General features: G+C 42.3%; 1 protein-coding gene across 1 annotated transcript in view; it reads right to left on the reverse strand.

The window, feature by feature from the left end:
- Positions 1-22,279, reverse strand: part of LOC138369290 (nephrin-like) — a 277,270-nt gene that overhangs the window by 11,797 nt on the left and 243,194 nt on the right. Inside the window, exons 11-12 of the mRNA XM_069332387.1 lie at positions 21,414-21,600; positions 18,375-18,487 (exon numbers count right to left, since the gene is read on the reverse strand). Coding sequence (XP_069188488.1) covers positions 18,375-18,487; positions 21,414-21,600 — 300 coding nt within the window. The remainder of the gene's footprint in view (positions 1-18,374; positions 18,488-21,413; positions 21,601-22,279) is intronic.

The following is a 22,279-nucleotide window of genomic DNA, read 5'->3' on the forward strand; positions in this document are numbered from 1 at the left end:
TATATATATATATATATATATATATATATATATATATATATATATATATATATATATATATGCGAACAAGCCTGAATGGTCTCCAGGACTATATGCAACTGAAAATTCACACCCCAGAAGGGGTGTTGGTCGAGCGGTTAAGGGATCCTGTACGCCAGCAGAGTGCTCCTGGCCGTATGGGTTCTGGGGTGTGAGTTTTCAGTTATATATATATATATATATATATATATATATATATATATATATATATATATATATATATATATATATATATATATATATATGTCGTACCTAGTAGCCAGATCGCACTTTTCAGCCTACTATGCAAGGCCCGATTTGCCTAATAAGCCAAGTTTTCCTGAATTAATATATTTTCTCCAATTTTTTTCTTATGAAATGATAAAGCTACCCAATTCATTATGTATGAGGTCAATTTTTTTTTATTGGAGTTAAAATTAACGTAGATATATGACTGAATCTAACCAACCCTACCTAACCTAACCTAACCTATCTTTATAGGTTAGGTTAGGTTAGGTAGCCGAAAAAGTTAGGTTAGGTTAGGTTAGGTTAGGTAGGTAGGTAGTCGAAAAACAATTAATTCATGAAAACTTGACTTATTAGGCAAATTGGGCCTTGCATATTAGGCTCAGAAGTGCGTTCTGGCTACTAGGTACGACATATATATATATATATATATATATATATATATATATATATATATATATATATATATATATATATATATATGTATATATATATATATATATAAATCCATTTCATGTAATTCTAAAACGTTTATTTTGGATTTTTAGGTTCCAAATTTTGTTGGAACTTAAATTTTTAGATTTAAAAAAAAGCAGATTTTTTTTAAGTTCATTGTATTTGCACAAGATTTGTAATATAGTTAATTTTAGAGATTAAACATATCTTTAATATTAGTTTAGGACCATTCCAATAACTCAGTAATTTGGATCAAAATAAATTGATAAAATTTAAGGAAGATTAGCGATCCATTTCCGAGAGATTTAGAGCATTTAAATCAAATCTCGTATTGATTTACCGAGAAACAAGGAACGTAAGGGAATGAGCAATGAGGTGTGTGAGGAATGAGGAAGCGATGCCAGGAACCCCAGAGAGCATTGAGGAATGTGAGAAAAAAGAAGATATGGCCTGAATGACAATTCGAGAGGAGTGAGGTGTGAGGAAGGAGGAAGTGTTGGAAACGAAAAATGAACACCTGGAGGTATGAGGAACAAAGAATATAAAAAGAGAGCAGAGAAGGGTGTGACGAACGGAAAAAAAGAGAACAGATAAGGATTATTTAGAACGGGAAAAATCCCCCAGATCGTATGCGACGAACAATAGACATGGAACAGTGACAGAGAAGCAGGAATGAGGAAACAGTGAAAAGGGTGTAAGGAAGAAAGGAATGGAAGAGGAAGCAGTTATAAGGGAGGACTGAAAAATGTGAAGAACGAGAAGAGGAGAAATGTGAGCAACAAAATAGAGTCAGAAAGGAAAGAGGAAGGTGAGGAGAAGAGCGAGAGTAGGAGAACAGGCTGCAGGGAGACAGATGAGTTCAGGTTGAAGCAGAAGGAATGAAAGCTGTGAAGGTATACATTATAATTCAGAGCGGAGACCGGCCCAGTGTTAGGGGGACACAGGAAGAGGCAAAGAAATGAGAAGGGCAGCACAGGGAAGGGTGGCCGATGGTAAGCCGGAAGGAATGAGAGAGATAAAGAAAGAGAAAGAGAGAGAGAGAGAGAGAGAGAGAGAGAGAGAGAGAGAGAGAGAGAGAGAGAGAGAGAGAGAGAGAGAGAGAGAGAGAGAGAGAGAGAGAGAGAGAGAGAGAGAGAGAGAGAGAGAGAGAGACAGAGAGAGAGAGAGAGAGAGAGAGAGAGAGAGAGAGAGAGAGAGAGAGAGAGAGAGAGAGAGAGAGAGAGAGAGAGAGAGAGAGAGAGAGAGAGAGAGAGAGAGAGAGAGAGAGAGAGAGAGAGAGAGAGAGAGAGATAAAAAGAGAGAGAGGTTAGCAAATAACGTCCACTTGCATACTTAAATCACAGAGCAACTAACGATAAAACGTGTGAATCTATCCTCTATGTTTTCCTGCGACGAATGATGAGAACCTCGACGCCACAGAAGCTACGAGTATACAAAGATGAATAAAGTGAGATACATCTAAACTAAGGGTTTATCTTGAGGAGGAATTTGGGCAAAGCTTCAAAAGCAGGTATTGTGAAGCTTGACAGAACCACTTGAAGGAAGGTGAATAGTAGGGCATGGCCTCGAAACTCACAACATTTTTATAGTGCTGAGTGTGTACATAGATATAAAGGTACTCTTAAATGATTCCTCTCTCTTATTCTATCCTCCCTCCTCTCTCAGTCCCTCACCCCCCAATCTGCTCCCTCACCTCATCCCTTCCTGTCTCTTCCCCCACTCTTACCCTTCCTCACTCCGACCTCTGAACTACCCTCACTCAGTCCCTTCTTCCTCCTCTCCCCTTAACCACCCTTGCATTCCCCAACACCCCTTTATCCTGTCCACTCCTCACTCTCTCCCCTCCATTCCATTTTTCCCCCGTTCCACTCCACCCCCCAACCTTATCCCCCTCCCTCACCCTTCCCTTCCCCTCCCCTTCCTGTTTATCCCCTAGACAAGCCACTCTGTTCCCCCCTCGTCTCATTAATATCATAGTGAATGCAGTCTCATTTTCCTCCCCTCGTTAGTGATGTCATTCTCGTTGCAGGCGTCATGCATGAATTATCACTGCCGCTTAAATGACTAAATAAGTCAAGGTTCTCTAAATATCTGAGTAATGGGCCTTTGGTTTAATGAAGCTTATCAAATTGAATATAAAAAATTGTTCTTCGTCTATTATTTCCAGTTTGCGTCATTTAATTTTGTTGTTACTCATTTTTTGTTTCTAAATTTCACTGATGATAATATTTAGTACTTTAAATTTAAGTGTTTCATTATTTATTTACATAATTTTTTATAATTATTTTATTCATAATTGCACTTAAACTTCAATACAAATTTCATTGTTTAGCCTAGTGGTTTTAAGTATTTATTATTTATAATTTAGGTTAATGTATGAACCAATACATATACTTATACATAAGATATTGGATTATGTATACTATCGTCAATCGAAGATTTAACTGTTAATGTTAAAGGCTTTGTGAGTCGGTCAGGTCTCGTCTTGGGTTCCCTGAATATCAGGGTGACTATGGTGAAAATAAATCTTGATTATTTTTATGGATGATAGTCTAGGCTTAATTATACAGTGGCTGTTATTTTGCATTGATTATACTGTATTTTAAAATGGGTAAAATGATGACGAAGCCTCCAGTTAGGCTCGTCCCACATTAGTCTTGCGATATATCCTAGATATGCGAAATCGACCAATCTAAGCTGCGACACTTCAAGATGTTACACGATCAAAGATCACATCCACTCCATAATCTCTACCACTCACGGGCTATACTCATGTCCATCCCACCTCCTGCGGTGGCTTAATCTTCATCAATCGATCAATCTAAGTTGCGTGGACGTTCAATCCCCGACCGTCCAGGTGGTTGGGCACCATTCCTCCCCCTCCCCTTTCTCATCCCAAATCCTTATCCTGACCCCTAATAAGTGCAACATAGTCGTTATGGCTTGGCGCTTTCTCCTGATAGTTCCCTCCCTCAAGGCTCCCTCCATCATCCAATCAGCGAACGTGATTAGGCGTGACGTCGCTGTGTCCTACATCGTATTGGTGACTATGAATCGATTGTTTCGTGGACTTAACTATGGCCAAACGAAAGGCAGTTGTGACCTGCTTCATTTTCGTCATTTACGTCAGTATCAGTATGCGCACATATTCATGGCACATATTAATTGCACATATTCATGGCACATATTAATTGCACATATTCACGGAAACAGCAAAATTCTAACTTCCCCTTTCTTCCATCCCCCTCGTAACCAATACCAGGGGATTATACCCTTAATGATAATTGATATTTGTGCAATGAATTAAGGTAGTTTCCCTAGTTGTCGCTGGGCGGGGACAAGCGCCTTCTGTGTTTACGTTCTTGATGGTTGGCAACCACGACACCAGACAATTACCGCTCCTCGTACAGTGAAGCTCATTCCTTATCTGTAATTTATTTTTTTTGTGGTGTATAAACCGTCGGTTCTTGTGTTCGCGGTAACCTACTACATCTGAAGGACTTCGTAAGAGTGTAACCTGCGAAGATCATTAGCGTATATGAGGTAAGTTCGGCTACGTTATATAGTTTACAAATTACCGGTAATTTAACTACTAAGAGAAAGCAGTTGTTGTTGTTATCGATTCAGCAACTCGGAACACGTTCCAAGCAGCACGGGCTATGGTGAGCCCGTAGTGGACTTACCTGGCACAGGAGCGGTGCTATGTGGCGTGAGAAAGCAGTAAGCCATTACGAATATAGCACTTGTAAAGGCTAAGGGGGATAAGGATTTAGGATAAGACGGCAGAAAAGGAATAGTGCCCAACCACTTGGATGGTCAGGAATCAAACGCCGACCTGCAGGAAGCGAGACCGTCGCGCTACCGTCCATAATATATATATGTACTGACCTAGTTGTGCTGACTTAGTTGTGTTTACGAGGGTTGAGCTTCGGTTCTTTGGTCCCGTCTCTGAAATGTCGTTCAACTGGTGTGAAAGCGTTAGATTGCTTTAGGAGTATGACATTTTTTTATAAATGAATTTGGGTTGATAAAAATGTTATTCACACTGTGGTAATTTATTAGAAAAGGTCATGCACTATTAATAATTTATAACATCGATCATATACATGATAAGGATAAGCCATTTTCGTGCGTTAATTTGCTTAAGTACGCCATCAATTTATCCATCTCGTGACAACAAGATTCGTAAAGTTATCGCTCTCCGACCTGATTAGTCAACACTTTTGACAACTTTCGGCCGTCAAACACTTGCCTTTTAAGATGTCTGTGTGGGTGATTGGACACTTCTATAATTGCGTCGAGGAATTATCGACGTGTGTATGTGTGCGTGATTGGATGAAAATCCCTGTTTAAAGTGTTTGGATGAAAATCCCTGTTTAAAGTGATTGGATGAAAATCCCTGTTTAAAGTGATTGGATGAAAATCCCTGTTTAAAGTGATTGGATGAAAATCCCTGTTTAAAGTGATTGGATGAAAATCCCTGTTTAAAGTGATTGGATGAAAATCCCTGTTTAAAGTGATTGGATGAAAATCCCTGTTTAAAGTGATTAGGCAACTGACAAGACTCGTGAATGAGCTGATGACACAGAGCCAGGTATGACTCTAGGTGATTAAAACTACCAAGGTGAGAGTTCTGACTACTCTTTGCTGCTCTATGTACTACCTTGGGAGGAAGGCGTGGCAGTAGCGGAAACCTTTATTCAATAAAGCACGAAACTTTACGTTAACTCCACGACCATCAAGGGCTTGACTAAGTTACCCATTAAGAGAAACATCGGCGATCATCACTAAGTTAGGCTAATAGTGTCGAGAATCCCCCCAAGTTACGCAGATACATAGTTAGTAGAGACCTGGCCCCGTGAAACACTCAGTAGTCTAGGTACTTAAAGTGTAAGACATTATAAGGAAGAGCCATCTTGATTAGCCGGTCATTTCTATAGAATTTCTATAGAATTTGTCTATAAATAAAGAAGTATAAATCATCATATCGCTATATGTCACCTCCTTTCTAATACTGACTTAACATATCGGTTACATTACTATCTTATATATCTTGCCTTATCAATATTCTTTCATTGGAAAAAGCCAGTGTCATGTGACACTCTTCTGTTACGACAGTCAGTGTCATGTCACTCTATCCTGTTATGACAGCCAGTATCATGTCACACTCTCCTGTTATGACAGTAACGTCACAATTTTTTCCTTTGATTTTGTCAATCATTTTTACTCCCAGCTACTTTTTCTCCCGTTGTCATGCTGCTTCCCGCTGCAGCATGACCCTCTCGTTATCATCTGTCATCATTATTTGACAGACAGCCCCCCCCCCACCCTTCGTCATTCTGATATCCGCGTCTGATTTTCTGCCTCTCGGCGCACTTGTCTCTGATTGCCAAGCCATCCCTGTAATTGCCAATCTAGCCCTCTGACTGACGTCCCCTGATCTTTGGTCTGTCTGTCGTAACTGGCCGTCTGTCTGTCCATAAAGCTCTTGAGCCGTACACTGCAGCAGGCGTCAGTTCCTGCTGCTGGCGGTGCTGAGTGCTGCCACAATAGGAATATGGAAACAAGAGTGGAAAAAAAGAAAGAAATTACATATAACACTATATGGAAACTTGAATGAGGTTTACCTCCGTGCGTCTCGCATACTACTTTGGGTATACTGTCAAGGCACTATTATAATATACAAAATATAATAGATATACTGTACATATATATATATATATATATATATATATATATATATATATATATATATATATATATATATATATAAGAAAAACGTCTCGAGCAGTAATTAATGTAATTACAATTTGCCATTTCATTCATTCGGATCATCGTGAATTGATTATGCGGCTGTAGAATACGAGACTATTGTCTTATGAGCAATGTCCATAATACTCACAATAAGGAGCATTTGTAAAAAAAAACTGAACTGCTAATCAAACTGAGATTTATACCGTCTGTAAAAACAAAACAAAACAGAACAGCCATATTTCGCATATGTATATATAACCAAAGAAACATCAAAATTAGATTATTTAATAGAACCAAATAATTCACTTTCCTGTGTGAATATGGCAGGAGTCGTGAAAGTTTCACGTCAAGTGAGAGGTGTAATTTTATATTGACTGTGTGGAGACACTTGCAGGTACACAGCAGACGGTGATGGTTGGGATTATGCTGGATGTGTTATGGCAAGGGGGAGACACAGGGGGGACACAGGGGGTACATAGGGGGGTACATTGGAAGGAGCAGCAGACCGAAACTTGACCTTGCAGTACAAAAGCACACACACCATCACCGGCTTCTCAGCCAATCCGGTCTAGCTCTTCTACTCTTTCGGGTCCGTTCGCTGTCTGTCGGTAGACTGTAACTGGGAGGTGAGAAACCCGACTAGAGGACCACTTGACGCCATGAACGGACTAAACATGTTAGAGTAGCTGTCAATCAACGGAAGAGCAAGGTTATCAGCGTTGATTGATTCATTGTTGCATCACCGAGAGTGGGAAGGGCCGTGATCATGGGGAAACAGCTTTTTAATTAGTTCACTTTGTTTAAATCTGTGTTTTGTCGTTGAGCCAGAGGCTTCAAACCGTATACTGTATTGTTTGCAAACAACCTTTGGGTTTGTCTTTAGTCTAACTACAGCCCGATAATATGGTTTGCTTGTCTCCTTGATTGAATTTAATATCAGTTTGTTTTCAAATTTGTTTCTCTATAGTGTGTTGTTCTTTTTTGTTGTTTTTTGAGGGATATTCGTGCGCGGGCCATAAGTCTCTGTCCTCCTGTCATTTACCGCTGAACTTTGTTACCGCCACATTGTGTGAGCACCAAGTTGTGTTCTTCCGTATTAACTCTCCTTCAGCTTAACGAGCAAGGGGAGTGGCAGGTCTTGTTCGTCAGTCTCTCGCTGTCTGGGGGCGTCCTTCTCAAGCGCTGTCACGAGTCAGATCTCTCTCTACTAGCCTACAAGTTGTGTAACATGGAGCACCACTGCAAGATATATTCACCGGCCGTGGCAGCCTCCGAGTTGGACTGGCGTGGACAAGTTGCTGGACTGAATTAGCTAAGACAATCTTGTTTCTTGCCCGTATGAAGAAGGATGTCTCGCCTGGTGATGTAGGTGGAGGTAGCAGTAAGTATTGGTAAACGTAGGTGGGAAAGTTAGTGGAATTTATAAGTAGGGAGGAAGGGCCACAACAGAGCTTATTACACAAGAGCCTTCAGCCAGTGTGGCCCGCCATTGGTCTACACACTGGCTGAGCGCTGTTGTGTAGGTGCACGAGAACCTGTCGGGGCTGGCGAGGGGCCTGCACAATAGATCCTCACGCCCCTTACACAGCAGCGCTCAGGCAGTGTGCAGAGCCCTGGTAGGCCACAGCAAGACTGCGCTGCAATACACAACAGTAGAAACAAAATCCACTAATACCCAGGGCATCGCCACACCACCACCAGATACGACCAATATATATCTCGTTCATACTCGAATACAATTGTCGCATATTGCATTTACTCGGTCCTCAAGCTGGCATTGAACATCACCCCCGGGAAATGAAGAAGTAATTGGACACAACAATACTGAAGCGTCTAAATAATTTCCTTACTGGGAGCGGAAGAGCCCCCAGTTGCTCATCCGCGATCAATCAGCTGCCGCACCAACACTGCCGGTGGCCTCTGCTCTACGGAGCCTTTAATCTTCACAGATTCCGACTTTGATTTCCCGGGTTAAAGCCCTGGTCTTCATCTGAGCGAGCCGTTCAGGACGCTCTGTCAACGCCTGTAACCCTGGATATCGTGGAGGCCCCCCCTCCTGCTCTTGTCGACGTCAGGTTATCATCGTCAAGCGCACCGTTCACCCCTTGTCAAGGTTCGGTTATCATCGAGCCGCTCTCCTACTGGCCGGAAGCGCACGATGGATCAAACGGATTCCAGCACGCAGTTTACCTTGGTCTTATCATTTTTTCTCTTCCAGCCGCGGCAGGGCATTTGCAGTCGCAGCAAAGGCATTTACAGTCGCGGCAGGGCATTTGCAGTCGCAGCAAGGGCATTTGCAGTCGCAGCAAGGGCATTTACAGTCGCAGCAAGGGCATTTACAGTCGCAGCAAGTGCATTTACAGTCGCAGCAAAGGCATTTACAGTCGCAACACGGCCTTGCTCAGAGCGCAGTGGGGCTATTTATCCCCATCGTGCAAGGCGGGGATAAACTAACCAGTTGGAATTGAATTATTATGAAAGTAGGCAGAGATAGTACACCATAATTGTAATGATATAATCATAACCGGAAATAATTATATAATAATTAATTATTGACATTAATAATTGAAACAATAAAAATAATAAAAAAAACAATAGAAAAAATTAATAAAAATAATAACAATTAAATTTAAAGTGAAAAATAATACAGTAACCTAATCGGAAAAATATTATTCACCAGTGTTGTTATTAATTTGCTAAAGGCAAATATTCTTCAGTTTCTCAGATGTTATATATATATATATATATATATATATATATATATATATATATATATATATATATATATTCTGGGGTGTGAGTTTTCAGTTGTATATAGTCCTGGAGACCATTCAGGCTTGTTTGCATATATATATGTGTGTGCGCGCGCGAACAAGATTGAATGGTAATCTGCAACAGAATACGCCTCATTCCTGAAGGATTCGAACCCAGACAACCTCCATGCACCTTAGCGTGTCTCCTACTTTAACCACTAGACCACAATGACTGTCCAAAAGGATTGGAAGTCGTTCGTTCGACTTCCAGTATGAGCTTGTCCACACAAATGTTATTCACGTGGCCCAAGCATGGTAAGGTGATTTGATGAAATATCTATGCTCAAAAAGATCACCGAGTGCTGTCGGGGATTGGGTTAAAGGTCAGACGGCTTCCCATTCTTTTGAACAGTCAGTGTGGCCTAGAGGGTAAAGTACTGGGCACGCCAAGGTGCATGGAACTCTGGCTGTCTGGGTTCGAATCCTTCAGGGATAAAGAGTTTTCTGATATATATAATGTTAAATATAATTATAACCACGAAGAAAAATTTAAAATAGAATGGACTTGAATGGAAAGGAATGGACTTCCTTTCCAAGACTGTCAGCACGATTTTTATTAGCAACTCCCCCCTCACTCCCTTCTCCCCTTCCCCCGAGGGCTAAATATCTGTCCGACGGTGAGATCCAACGGTAATCCTCCAATGAGAGGATTGCTCTGACAGTCTTCATGAAAATGTGATTTGTAAGTTTAGTTTGTGTAAAGAGAGCTTTCCTGAGCGTTCAGCGAGGTGAAGAGTGATCGTTTTAGCTGACGGAGGGAGGGTTGAGCTGATGGTTCCTCCATCACTCCTTTCCATCAATAGCTCTAAACACCACATAGCTGTGCAGGCGATGAGTCACAATAACGTGGCTAAAGTATGTTGACCAGACCACACACTAGAAGGTGAAGGGACGACGACGTCCACACTATATAGCTGTGTACTGACAGCTGTACTTCTGGTCCACTCCACCTCCCTCTCTCACAAATAACTAAATGCATCCCAAAAAGGATAGAGTAGCTTAGGATATTTCTTCCCTCCATTCCTGACATTCTCCAGGACACCAACCACAACAATTTGGTTTCTCTGAATGATCACAAATGCAAATCTTTCTGCATTAAGCCCAGATCCAATTCAACGCTGTCTGTGAACCAGTTGTAGTTATGAGTCGTGATTTGTAAAATAATTGTGTATAATACAAAAGATTTTCTACAATAAACCCTTAGGATTTCATGCATTATTAATTTGTATTGAATAAGTCTCTTGAACGTGTTTAATGTATAAATTGCTATGTTTTGGGTTCGTATACGAGAGTGAGATAGACGAAGGCCCCAAGTGTCTTCCTCTGAGCACCGCCAGCTTCCCTCAGGGCTTCTGTAGTCAGCTGTCTTCCTCTGAGCACCGCCAGCTTCCCTCAGGGCTTCTGTTATCAGCTGTCTTCCTCTAAACACCGCCAGCTTCCCTCAGGCTTCTGTAGTCAGCTGTCTTCCTCTGAGCACCGCCAGCTTCCCTCAGGGCTTCTGTAGTCAGCTGTCTTCCTCTGAGCACCGCCAGCTACCCTCAGGGCTTCTGTAGTCAGCTGTCTTCCTTTTGAGCACCGCCAGCTTTCCTCTGGGCTTCTGTAGTCAGCTGTCTTCCTCTGAGCACCGCCAGCTTCTCTCAGGGCTTCTGTAGTCAGCTGTCTTCCTCTGAGCACCGCCAGCTTTCTTCTGGGCTTCTGTAGTCAGCTGTCTTCCTCTGAGCTCCGCCAGCTTTCCTCTGGGCTTCTGTAGTCAACTGTAAGCCGGACAGCCGGCAATCGGCACGCTCGCCTGCTGGTGTATTTTTCGAGGACTGTGTTAATTACCACACTCATATTATCTGTCTCTGGAGCGGCTCCAGGGGTGTGGGTGTTCGGAAAGGAGCGGCTTCAGGGGTGTGGGTGTTCGGAAAGGAGCGGCTTCAGGGGTGTGGCTGTTCGAAAAGGAGCGGCTTCATGGGTGTGGTTGTTTGAAAAGGAACGGCTTCAGGGGTGTGGCTGTTCGAAAAGGAGCGGCTTCATGGGTGTGGTTGTTTGAAAAGGAGCGGCTTCAGGGGTGTGGCTGTTCGAAAAGGAGCGGCTTCATGGGTGTGGTTGTTTGGCAAGGAGCGTTTTCAAGGGTGTGGCTGTTCGAAAAGGAGCGGCTACAGGGGTGGAGCTGTTCTGAAAGGAGCGGCTTCAGGGGTGGGGCTGTTCGGAAAGGAGCGGCTTCAGGGGTGTGGCTGTTCGAAAAAGAATGACTCCAGGGGTGGAGCAGTTCGAAAAGGAGCGGCTCCAGGGGTGGAGCTATTCGGGGAGGAACAACCCAAAGTAGAACAGTGAAATGTGGAACAAATAAAAGAGAATTAGCTAAGAAAACCCGAATTATAAAGCTGAAATTCGAAACGTCCACGAATCAACAGCCCAAGGTGGAACAAAGAGGAAAGCATTAGGTGGAACAACCCAAGCAAAAACAGGCAAATGGTGGAACAGTCGAAAGGGAAGACCAAAGAGCTCCAGTTTAGCGGAGAGCAGCTGTGTATCTCCCGGGTGTGGGGCGTCATCCGTGGCATCTCCCAGGAGCAAGTGGTGGCCCCAGAGGGTTGAAGGCTAATTACACCTCAGGACTTAAGATCTTTCTCATTATATCAGTAGTACCGTCGGAGAACACATTTTTGCTTTGAAACCGTGTTTACTGTTGCTCTGAGGCTTCCTTTGTTGCTCTGAAACCTTGACTGCGGGTTACACAAGTAATGAATAAGATATAAGAAACATGGGCCATGGGATTTTATTTTCCGACGACGATGTCCAAGCTGACAAACTCCTGAGTGGTTTTTATTCGTGTTGTTTCCGCAAGGGTGTTTGACCACTAATAGTAGAGGGGATAGAGGCAGTGGGGCATGATGGGAGAGGTGGATTCGCTTCATCTAAAACGACGGAAATGATCCATAGATGGCTTTAAAAAAAATTTTTGTTTGGAAAAGGAACCCCCATGTAATTTTCTTTTATATACTGCTACGTCCGCCAATACTTATGTTAATTCGCTACAACTACTTCTGCTTTATCAACTTGTGTTCGTGTTTGTGTGTGTTCATGTTTGTGTTTGTGTGTGTACGCGTTTGTGTTTGTGTGTGTTCGTATTGGTGTGTGTTCGTATTTGTGTGCGTGTCTTGGAAGCGACACGAGTCCACGGTCTTGGCCAAACAACTCGGCATCACAACTTTGAACCCCGAGGGCCATAAATCCAATTGCTCCGCGGTTGTTTGGTAGTTTGCTGCAACCAACTATCAGACAGCCGGTCTGCAATTGGATTTGCCTCCTCACTTCTGGCCCACCTCCCAAGTCTGTGATTCGTGGAATACAGCTTACCTTTCCACCTTGTACAGCTTTGATAAGCTTCCACAGTCTGGTTGCTGGGTCATGTCTTATATTTGGGTAAAGGTTGATTCACCTTCAAGTGGCTATTCTTGGATTAACCACGGTGTACGAACTCCAGAAGGATCACAATATCTTATTGCTTTCTTGATGTGATATTAGATTTTGAGATTAACTGATCTAAATTGTCGATAACATTTATCGTTTTTGGTAAAAAAAAACCAGAGAGCTATTTTTGGTAAAAAAAATGATTTACCCAAAGCTCTCGCTCTTGGTAAATCATTGCAAGGACAAAGTAGCCAACTTTGCAGTGCATGCTCAACTAGTTGAAAGTATCGGGAATGTATTACACAAGGTGGCTGTATAATACAAGAAGGTCAGTGTACTGTTCAATCCTTAGATTAACGATTGACACAGACTGAGGAAAGTTTTGCATTTGACACAGTGACTGGGAGAAATGTTAACGTTTGACACATTAGCTGGAAAAATACGCTGCATTAAGATTGTCACGTGGAGGTGGGAGAGACTGAATATGAAGCTTAACACACCTCAGTAATGGGAGTCTGATGACTCAACTGAAGATGGGAGATGACATGAACTACGAAGACGAACAGTTTAACTCTGGTTAGTTTCAAGGATTTTGGTAGAGGAGGAAAGGCCAAAGATATGAGAACGGTTCTCTGAATAAGGGTAAACCGATGATACGTCAGATGCGAAACCAGTTCTCTAAACAAGGGTTAAGGAGAAACTGCCCAGATTTCAGAGGAGTATTCTGAGCAAATTTTTAAGCCTTGTGAGAATGCTCAAGCCATTTTCAAAGCACTCCTGGTAATTCCTTGACTATAAAGCTTCCATGACAAATTAGAGGTGTCCGTGGTGTCGCGGATATTGATGGACAGACAGAGCTTTGAGATACGGCTCCAAAATGGTGTAATAAGGCTGAGTTTCCTTCAAAGTACAGTTAAAAAGAGTCGTTATCGTATTAACTTATTACGCCTAAGGTCATGAGATCAATTCCGGCTTAGTAGGAAGTGTTGTTTGAAAAATATTTTAAACTAATTTTCAGAAGGTAATCATTCCCTCCCTTCCCCCTGTTATCCACTGTGTTTATTCCTAATCCGCTGTTTTTCTTCTTTATTCCTTTTTTTTTTATCTTATAATTTTTTTCTGCCCGATTTTTGTCCGAAACGCTATGCGTGTTAATGGCTTTGCTAGAATGTAAAAATATCCCTATAATGTAATGTCCTCATCACATTGTACCTTCGTGTAAATAAATCATTATTTATTTACAAGAAGGCTCTTATCTCTTCTATCTCTTATCTCTGCTTTCCTCTTTTATCCCTGATTTCCTTCCTTCCCCGCTGCTTCAACTCCTCCCTCTTGCACTATGAGAACTTTCCCCCTTCCCTCTCACTCTGCTTCACAATATGCATCAAGAGGAGAAACACTTTTCTGTCTTACTCCTCCTGCAGAAGAGGCACAAGATTCTCAAGACTCTTCAGCTGCTCGGTTTATAAATATTTCCGCCTCAATGCACTGCGAGTGAGCAACTTACTCTTCCTGGGGACCAAGTCCATAATAAAATGGCAGGAAAAATGGAGTTTCATTCTTATTCGACTTTGCTAAATTACTTTGCCCTCGAAGGGATATAGAATTAGGATAATGTATAACCCATCTAGACAACAAAGAGCAAGATGCAGTAAGTCCTGCAATAAGTAGGACTGTAACTGACGTGTGAGAAAGAGTGCAAAGTTGAGAGATATTTGCATACGACTGAGCATCATTTGATGTAATGTGAAGATCACCAGTACAAAAAAGAACCAATAAAAGGAGAAAACCACAAAACGGAATTGGGTTGGCTAATTATATCTAAGTTCGGATGAATCAATTAAATCTAAGTAATAGGGAGTTAAGGGAAATGAACTAATTTTCCTTTTCTTAATATAATGTCCTGCGACTGTACCGTGATGCATCTTGACTTATGTGTTTCTCCCTTTTATAAGGGGGACTAACAACTTCCTTGAGACTTGCTGGCTTTTCCCATACACAAATATAGTGATGCCCGGATGAGCAATGATCAGTATCATTTCCTGGACAAAGTCTACACGCGTTTTATAGTGTTCATGAATTTTAGCTAATATTGGCGATGAAAGAGACATTGTTAACAACGAAACAAAATAAATTCGATTAAACGAAAATTGATTTTATATATTCGATTGCTAATATCTGAATATTAAAAACTGTGGCTGGACGACCCATATTGGAAGCGCCACATCAAAGGAAGGAGCATCATAAAACTCATCTCCACCACTGATCGCCTCTGAAATTTATCATATTTTGTTATAAACCAGGTCAAAGGTCACAAGTATCTGGGCCTCGTGGGCCAGGTCACTTGGCAGTGCATGACAGGTAGCAGGTCACAAGTGTTAGCTTGCCAGTAACGCGTCACAGGTCAAAGTTCACACGTAACTCGTCAAAGGTAACAGGTAAACATAAGTTGACTTGGAACACAACTATTCTAAAACTAATTTGATTTGACTCCTCTGTGATACGTTTGTTGCTTTGATTAAGCGAGCCGAGCCTCTGCTTTGATTAAACGAGCCGAGAATCACGTTTGTCAACCCGAACTATTAATCATTATTCAGGTAACGATTTTCTTTCGTTGATAAGAGTTCCTTTTGAATCCCGAGAGAGAGAGAGAGAGAGAGAGAGAGAGAGAGAGAGAGAGAGAGAGAGAGAGAGAGAGAGAGAGAGAGAGAGAGAGAGAGAGCAAAAAGTCAATGCAAACCACTAAAGTGGATGGAACGGGAGTTGGAACAGAGATAAATAGAGAGAGAAACCCTGCAAGCCAATTCACTTCTCTAAGAAAAAGCTCCCTCACTTCGGCTCGTCCATTTTTCAACGGGGTTCACGAGAGAGTTGGAAAAAGGCACAGCCATTGTGATCATACAGCTGCAGTAAGAAGCGAGACATTGTGATCATACAGCTGCAGTAAGAAGCGAGACATTGTGATCATACAGCTGCAGTAAGAAGCGAGACATAGTGATCATACAGCTGCAGTAAGAAGCGAGACATAGTGATCTTACAGCTGCAGTAAGAAGCGAGACATTGTGATCATACAGCTGCAGTAAGAAGCGAGACATAGTAATCATTCAGCTGCAGTAAGAAGCGAGACATAGTGATCATACAGCTGCAGTAAGAAGCGAGACATAGTGATCATTCAGCTGCAGTAAGAAGCGAGACATAGTGATCATACCGCTGCAGTAAGAAGCGTTACAGAGTGATCATACAGCTGCAGTAAGAAGCGTTACAGAGTGATCATACAGCTGCAGTAAGAAGCGTTACAGAGTGATCATACAGCTACAGTAAGAAGCGAGACATTGTGATCTTACAGCTGCAGTAAGAACCAAGCTAGTGTGATCATTCAGCCGTGGTAAGACGGGACACTTGAGAGTTATTGAGAGGTTCCCACACGTGCAAATATTGACACGATTGAGTGGTAGAGGAGACGTGATCATGTTTCCAAGACTTGGGTTACTAGGTAACAGAAAACAGGGTTTCGTGGTGCTGAAGGGAGGCGATATATACGGAACTTGTATATCACAGACGATCATACATAATATATAATATATATTACTCATATATATATATATATATATATATATATATATATATATATATATATATATATATATATATATATATATATATATATATATATATATATAATTTTCATGAACATATATACATTTTTTATATGCTCTTATTTTGTTAAATATGTCTTGATGTTGCTGCCGTTGCTGCTGTTTTGTTGTTTTGCTCCTGCTGTTGTTTTTGGGTGTCGTTGTTAACCAATTACCTTAAAACAACAAGCTAACAGTTGTAACTCGTTCAGTCTATCCTTCTGATTCACTGTAATACGGTGGAGTAGAATAACATAAAGTTGCAAACTCTTGTACACGAAATTAACGTAAAGAATTATGGAATAAAATATGGAGCGAGTGAGGGAAGAGAAGTTATCAAAATGTCTGAAAAGAAATTTAGAAGTTGCTCACAAATTGGGTGAAGGTACGCAGAATGAAGTTAGGTCAACGCTGAATAGTAATGAAGGAGAGGGCAGGGTGGGAGATAAGGGAGGGGGAGTGAGAGGGATGGGTGGAAGAGGGGTGGGTCATAGGACGGGATGGGAGGTAGGAATTGGGAGAGGTGATGGTCTAATGGGAGAGGGAGAGGGAGGGAGAGAGGAGATGGGATTGACGGGAAGGAGGGGGGGGGGGGAGGGAGAGAGGAGATGGGATTGACGGGAAGGAGGGGGGGGGGAGGGTCTGAGGAAAATGAGGGGTAAGGAGGGAGCGATAGTGGAGATTCTCATAGGAGGAGGGGGGAGAATGATGAGCGTGAGGTGGATTTAAATGTGGAAGGGGAAGGATGATGCGAGAGAGGAGGAAAGAAGGGAGAGAAGAAAGAAACATTGATGGGGAGGGAAGTGGCTATTGTTTAAGGGAAGAAGGAGAGAGAGAGAGAGAGAGAGAGAGAGAAAGAGAGAGAGAGAGAGAGAGAGAGAGAGAGAGAGAGAGAGAGAGAGAGAGAGAGAGAGAGAGAGAGAGAGAGAGAGTCGTTTGCAGAGGTCAGGGAATGAAGGAAATGTGAAAGGGTGGACGTTAAGGAAAGACTGTGAGGACTGAAATGTGGGAAATGAGGTAGGAAGGAAAACAAAGGACATTGTATGGAGGAAAGGAGAATAAAGGAAAACAGGAAAAGGGTAGGACAAAAAATAGGGAGAAAATGGAAGTGAAGGAACGAATGGTAATAAAAGAAGGGAGAGGAGAACGAATAGAAGGAGAGAAAAGAGAGAGGACACAGAAGGAAATGGAGAAAAAAAACAACAAGAAATCTTTGCTTAGTCAAATTCACGGTAACTATAAAGACACGCTGCCGTGACTCCACCTCAGAACGGGATAAACAAGCTGCAAATTCCTCCCTGGATGTAGGACCCATTGAACTAGTGATAATGGAAAGGAAGAGATGCAGTTTTGTGGCCGGAGGGAAATAATTCGAGCATAAATGAGAAGTCAAGTGAGCAGATCAGATGCACAGCTTTCTAAAAAAATATATATAATGTAGAATTTCGATAAATTGGTAAACTGGGCTTTTATGCCGTCGGAAAACTGGGTTTGCCATATGTCAAATGAGCGCCAAAATTTAATGGGTGTAAACCAATCAAAACAAATCTCTCACTCATAGATTCAGAGGCTTACTCACTGGTTTATTCACACTCATTTACACTCACAGACTCGCACACATCATTTATAAAGTCCAAACTCTGCACTCGCAGCGTTCGATATATATATATATATATATATATATATATATATATATATATATATATATATATATATATATATATAATATATATATCTATCTGAATATCACTTCCACAATATCATCACATTAAACATATCGTATTTAAATAACTCAACTGAAGTCTTGGGCACATCAAAACGTATAATTACATATCTGTGTGATGCCAATACTACTGAGTAAAGCCATGAATTAGAAGCCATCGACAAAGAAAATAAAAGAAGCAATGAAACAAAATCATTGGAGCATTGATGATTGTTACAAAAGTTTGAATATCCAAAGAATGAGTAAGATAGAGAATGAAGAAGAAAAATGATGATGGAGATAGAGAATGAGGAATATAGAGAATGAGGAGAATAGAGGCTTGATACTCACGAAGAACGTCTAGTACGATCTCCCTGTGTACGGGCTTGTCCAGTCCGTTCCCGGCCGTGCACATCAGTACTCTGCCGTTGTCGCCGGCTCTAGTCTCTATCCTCAGCTCGGACCTGGGGAAGAAAAGCAGACAGTCTGAGAGAGAGAGAGAGAGAGAGAGAGAGAGAGAGAGAGAGAGAGAGAGAGAGAGAGAGAGAGAGAGAGAGAGAGGGAGAGAGAGAGATAGTGAGAAAGAATCTCCGTTACCTGTATGAAAAAAGAACGAAAAGAACGCTCGTGAATGAGCAAGATGGGGGAAGGAATATGAGGCTGCTAAGATGAGGAAGGTAATCCCTTGGCCCGCAGCTGAGGGATCGAGCGAGGATGCGTGTGTGCATGTGAACGAGGAGGCGCTCTATCCATCCATCAAGGGTAGGGTAATCCGGCCTATCAACACCTCCATCAGCCATGAACCTGATCCATCAAGCAAGGCATATCCACTCGGAAAGCCCTCCTGCTCCTGGAAGTATACTCTTGGAAACTCTTTCTCTCCATCTCTCTCTCTCTCTAGAGTCATCCTTACTTCCTTCCCTCTCTCTCATATCTCCTCCTTCTTCATATCCACCGCTCTCCCCGCCTTCCTACCTCCTTCCTTCTCTCATATCACCTGTAGATAGAAAAAAAAAGAATTCCCTTGGGAGGTCTTCCAGCGAGGGCGAAGCGCGCCTCCTCAAAAATTGGTTCATCCTTGTCGGTTCGTGAGGCTGGTTGGTGATGCTGGGGTCCTCAGTCACGCTGCTCCTCCTTGCTGATCCTTCAGAAATAAAAATTCACCACTTTAGAGTTTCATAATGTGTGTGTGTTTTTCTTCCCCTCTTTTTTTTACATCATTTATTTATATTAATCGCTGGTATTTTAGGGAGATTATACTCCTATAGTCTGGTTTGCTGCATATTCTTCAGTTCTTCAGGATGGTGACAGCATTGTTCATTGTCAGAGTCATTCCCCCCCTTTCCTTTTCCTAGGCAAATCTGGGCTTATGACGTTGATCCAACGTTAGGATAGACGTTGATTTAGAGGTGGATAGACATTGATTCAACGTTGGATAGACGTTGATTTAGAGGTGGATAGACATTGATCCAACATTGGATAGACGTTGATTTAGAGGTGGATAGACATTGATCCAACGTTGGATAGACGTTTATCCAACGGAAGAATGATGTTGATCCAACGTTCGATAGGCTGTAATACAGCGTTCGATCAACGTCTCTCCGCCGTTGGATAGACGTTACTCAGATCTGTTTAGCAGCTGGGAACGTGGTCGGCAGCAGTGGTGTCGGGCGGCAAGACTTCATAAATACCCACCTGCAGGCACTTGGTAATGTGGCTTTCCCTGCATCCCCCTTAGCAGCACCTCCAGTCAGGTTTGAAGTAGCGAGTAAAAAAATATCTTCATTACATCGTGGCATTCAAGTGTGGCTTGTGGTAGCCGAGGCCCCTGGACACTTTTTGAGGATGCTCTCGAAAGGCGCTTAAAACTTCTTTACCGGTCGCCATCGATGGAAATCTCTTAGTCTGTAGCTGAGTAGTCATCGTTGTAGGCTCACAACTGATTGTCCTCTGATTTGATTCCTGGGCAGGGGGTGACTTTTATTTTTTGGCACGCTCTCTTACGCCTGATGTCTGTGATAATCTTGCAGTTAATAGGTATCAGGGAGTTGGCTGATTATTGTGGGTTTACAAAGGCCAGTCGTTAGGCCCAGTCGGATCCTCGAGTATCCTAAAGGAGCTTCGTGTTCCGGACAATGGCGGAATAATTCTCGGTACTTTAAGAATACCGAATTTCAACCTTTGTGATGTCGATATTCCTGTTTAACACTTCTGAATTAAGCAATTAAGTTCCTGGTTTCAACTATACCTTTACACGGTAATGGTATTTGATTCGGTTACCTCCAGGATTCATCTTTGGCTTCGTGTCACGTTACTGGCTGCGTTATGAGGCTGTATTATGAGTTGTGCAATGAATCGAGTAACAACAAGTGTTATTGTTATAAACCTCACGTTGTGAAAATTTGCGTTATGAGTCGCTAGATGAGTTGCGTTATGAGACATGTTATGAAAGCCATAATAATTTAGGAACACATTTTCCCACCTTATCTATAAATTTCTAAGACTAAGACTTTCCAATTAGACTAAGAGGCCCCTCGGCCTCATTCATGAGAGGTTAATCACATCTAAATTCGACACTCTTACACTCACTCTCCTCCTCCTCCTCCTCCTCTCATTTATATTGTCAAGTGTAAATTTGAGTATAGAGCTGACAGCAGTGACCGGCCACTTTAAAACGTGATTTGCCATTATAAAAGCAGATTGCATTTCTGCTTGGCAGTGATTTCCTTCCTATTTCTTACTGACGAATCTTTACACTTCTTAATCTTTTCACTTCTGTGTCGGAAAAGTGTAGAGATTTGTTTCACTGAATAACGTCACCCAAAGATCAGATTACCGGTCAAGGGGGAAACAGCTGACTTCTACAACAACATTAAACACAAAAATAATGTTTTCCTTTTTCCTTTTAATTCTTATTAGTGACTCATGTTTAAAGGAGAGCTTCTAAATCCTTGTGACTCATCTCGAGACGACCCATAACAGAAAATCAAGCTTCGAATCAGGAGTGTTCTGCCTATGATTCCTCTACACTGAAAGCATCATTAGGAGTGAAAATACTCCCCCAGGCTCCTTCTTGCTTAATAAGTGTAGTTTGATCTCGTCTTGTCCGTAGTAAAGAAGATTATCATCCAAACTCGTTGCTCTTTGTTAGTTCTTCCTCCCCTAATCGTCCTTGGCCCAAAGAGGAACTCGTTAATTCCCATTTAATTATATGGGTATATTTCTTTATTATAAATAAAATCCATTGCCAAAATATACCATTCTAAGACGATGCAAGTTTCCATAGCCACCTTGTGGGTCCGTCAATGTCACTTCTTAGGGACGGAGAAGGTCCCTGAGGAGTGAGTTACCCTAAGATAAGTCTCCTAAGATGATAACGTCTCGACTTACCTGGTGGTGGTTCCTCCAAACACCCCTTTGGAGGTGTAGGTGGACGCGGCCTCCAAGACGACGCCCTCGGAGCTCCAGGTGATGTTGGAGGGCGGCAGGCTGGAGGAGGACTCGCAGGACACGATCACCATCTCCCCCTCCTCCACGGTGCTTGGAGAAGCAAATCCTCTCACCTCCCAAGGCGCAACTGTTTGGAGGAGGAGGAGGATATGAGGCGCTGAGAACAGCGGAAGTTGTGGCGGGTTCAAATGCGGTTATGATCGGGCCTAAAGGGTTAGGAGACACGTATGAGACAGAGTAAAACAAAGAAAGAAAGAGGCTAAGTAAATATAAGATACAAGAGCAGTTGGCGAGAAATTAGTGAAATGAGAAGAGGGAATATGAGCAGAGAGAGAGAGAGAGAGAGAGAGAGAGAGAGAGAGAGAGAGAGAGAGAGAGAGAGAGAGAGAGAGAGAGAGAGAGAGAGAAAAAATGAAATGGAAGAGGAACAGAACATTTGAAAACCAGAGTGAAAGGGACAAAGAGGGGAATGGGACTAGAAAGCTAGAAAATTAAGAAATCCGAAGGGGTGAAATGGGAAGGGGTGGCAATGAGAGAATTGAAAGAGGAAGATAAATGTTGGAGAGAAATAAAAGAGAGAGGACAGGGGTTCCCGATGATTGAGGGTGGAGGATCAGGTCTGATGAGAGAGGTGATTGGGGAGAGAGAGGAGAGGAGAGGACAGGACAAGATGGAAAAGGAGGAAATACAGTAGAAGGAGGAGGAAGAGGAGGAGGAGGAGGAGGAGGAGCAGGAGGAGGAGGAGAGGGGGATCAGAAATGACCCCTGCACTGGCTTGTGTATGACCCTCTGACCCCTCCACCAGC

This window comes from Procambarus clarkii, chromosome 27, assembly GCF_040958095.1.
Source record: "Procambarus clarkii isolate CNS0578487 chromosome 27, FALCON_Pclarkii_2.0, whole genome shotgun sequence".
Lineage (NCBI taxonomy): Eukaryota > Metazoa > Arthropoda > Malacostraca > Decapoda > Cambaridae > Procambarus > Procambarus clarkii.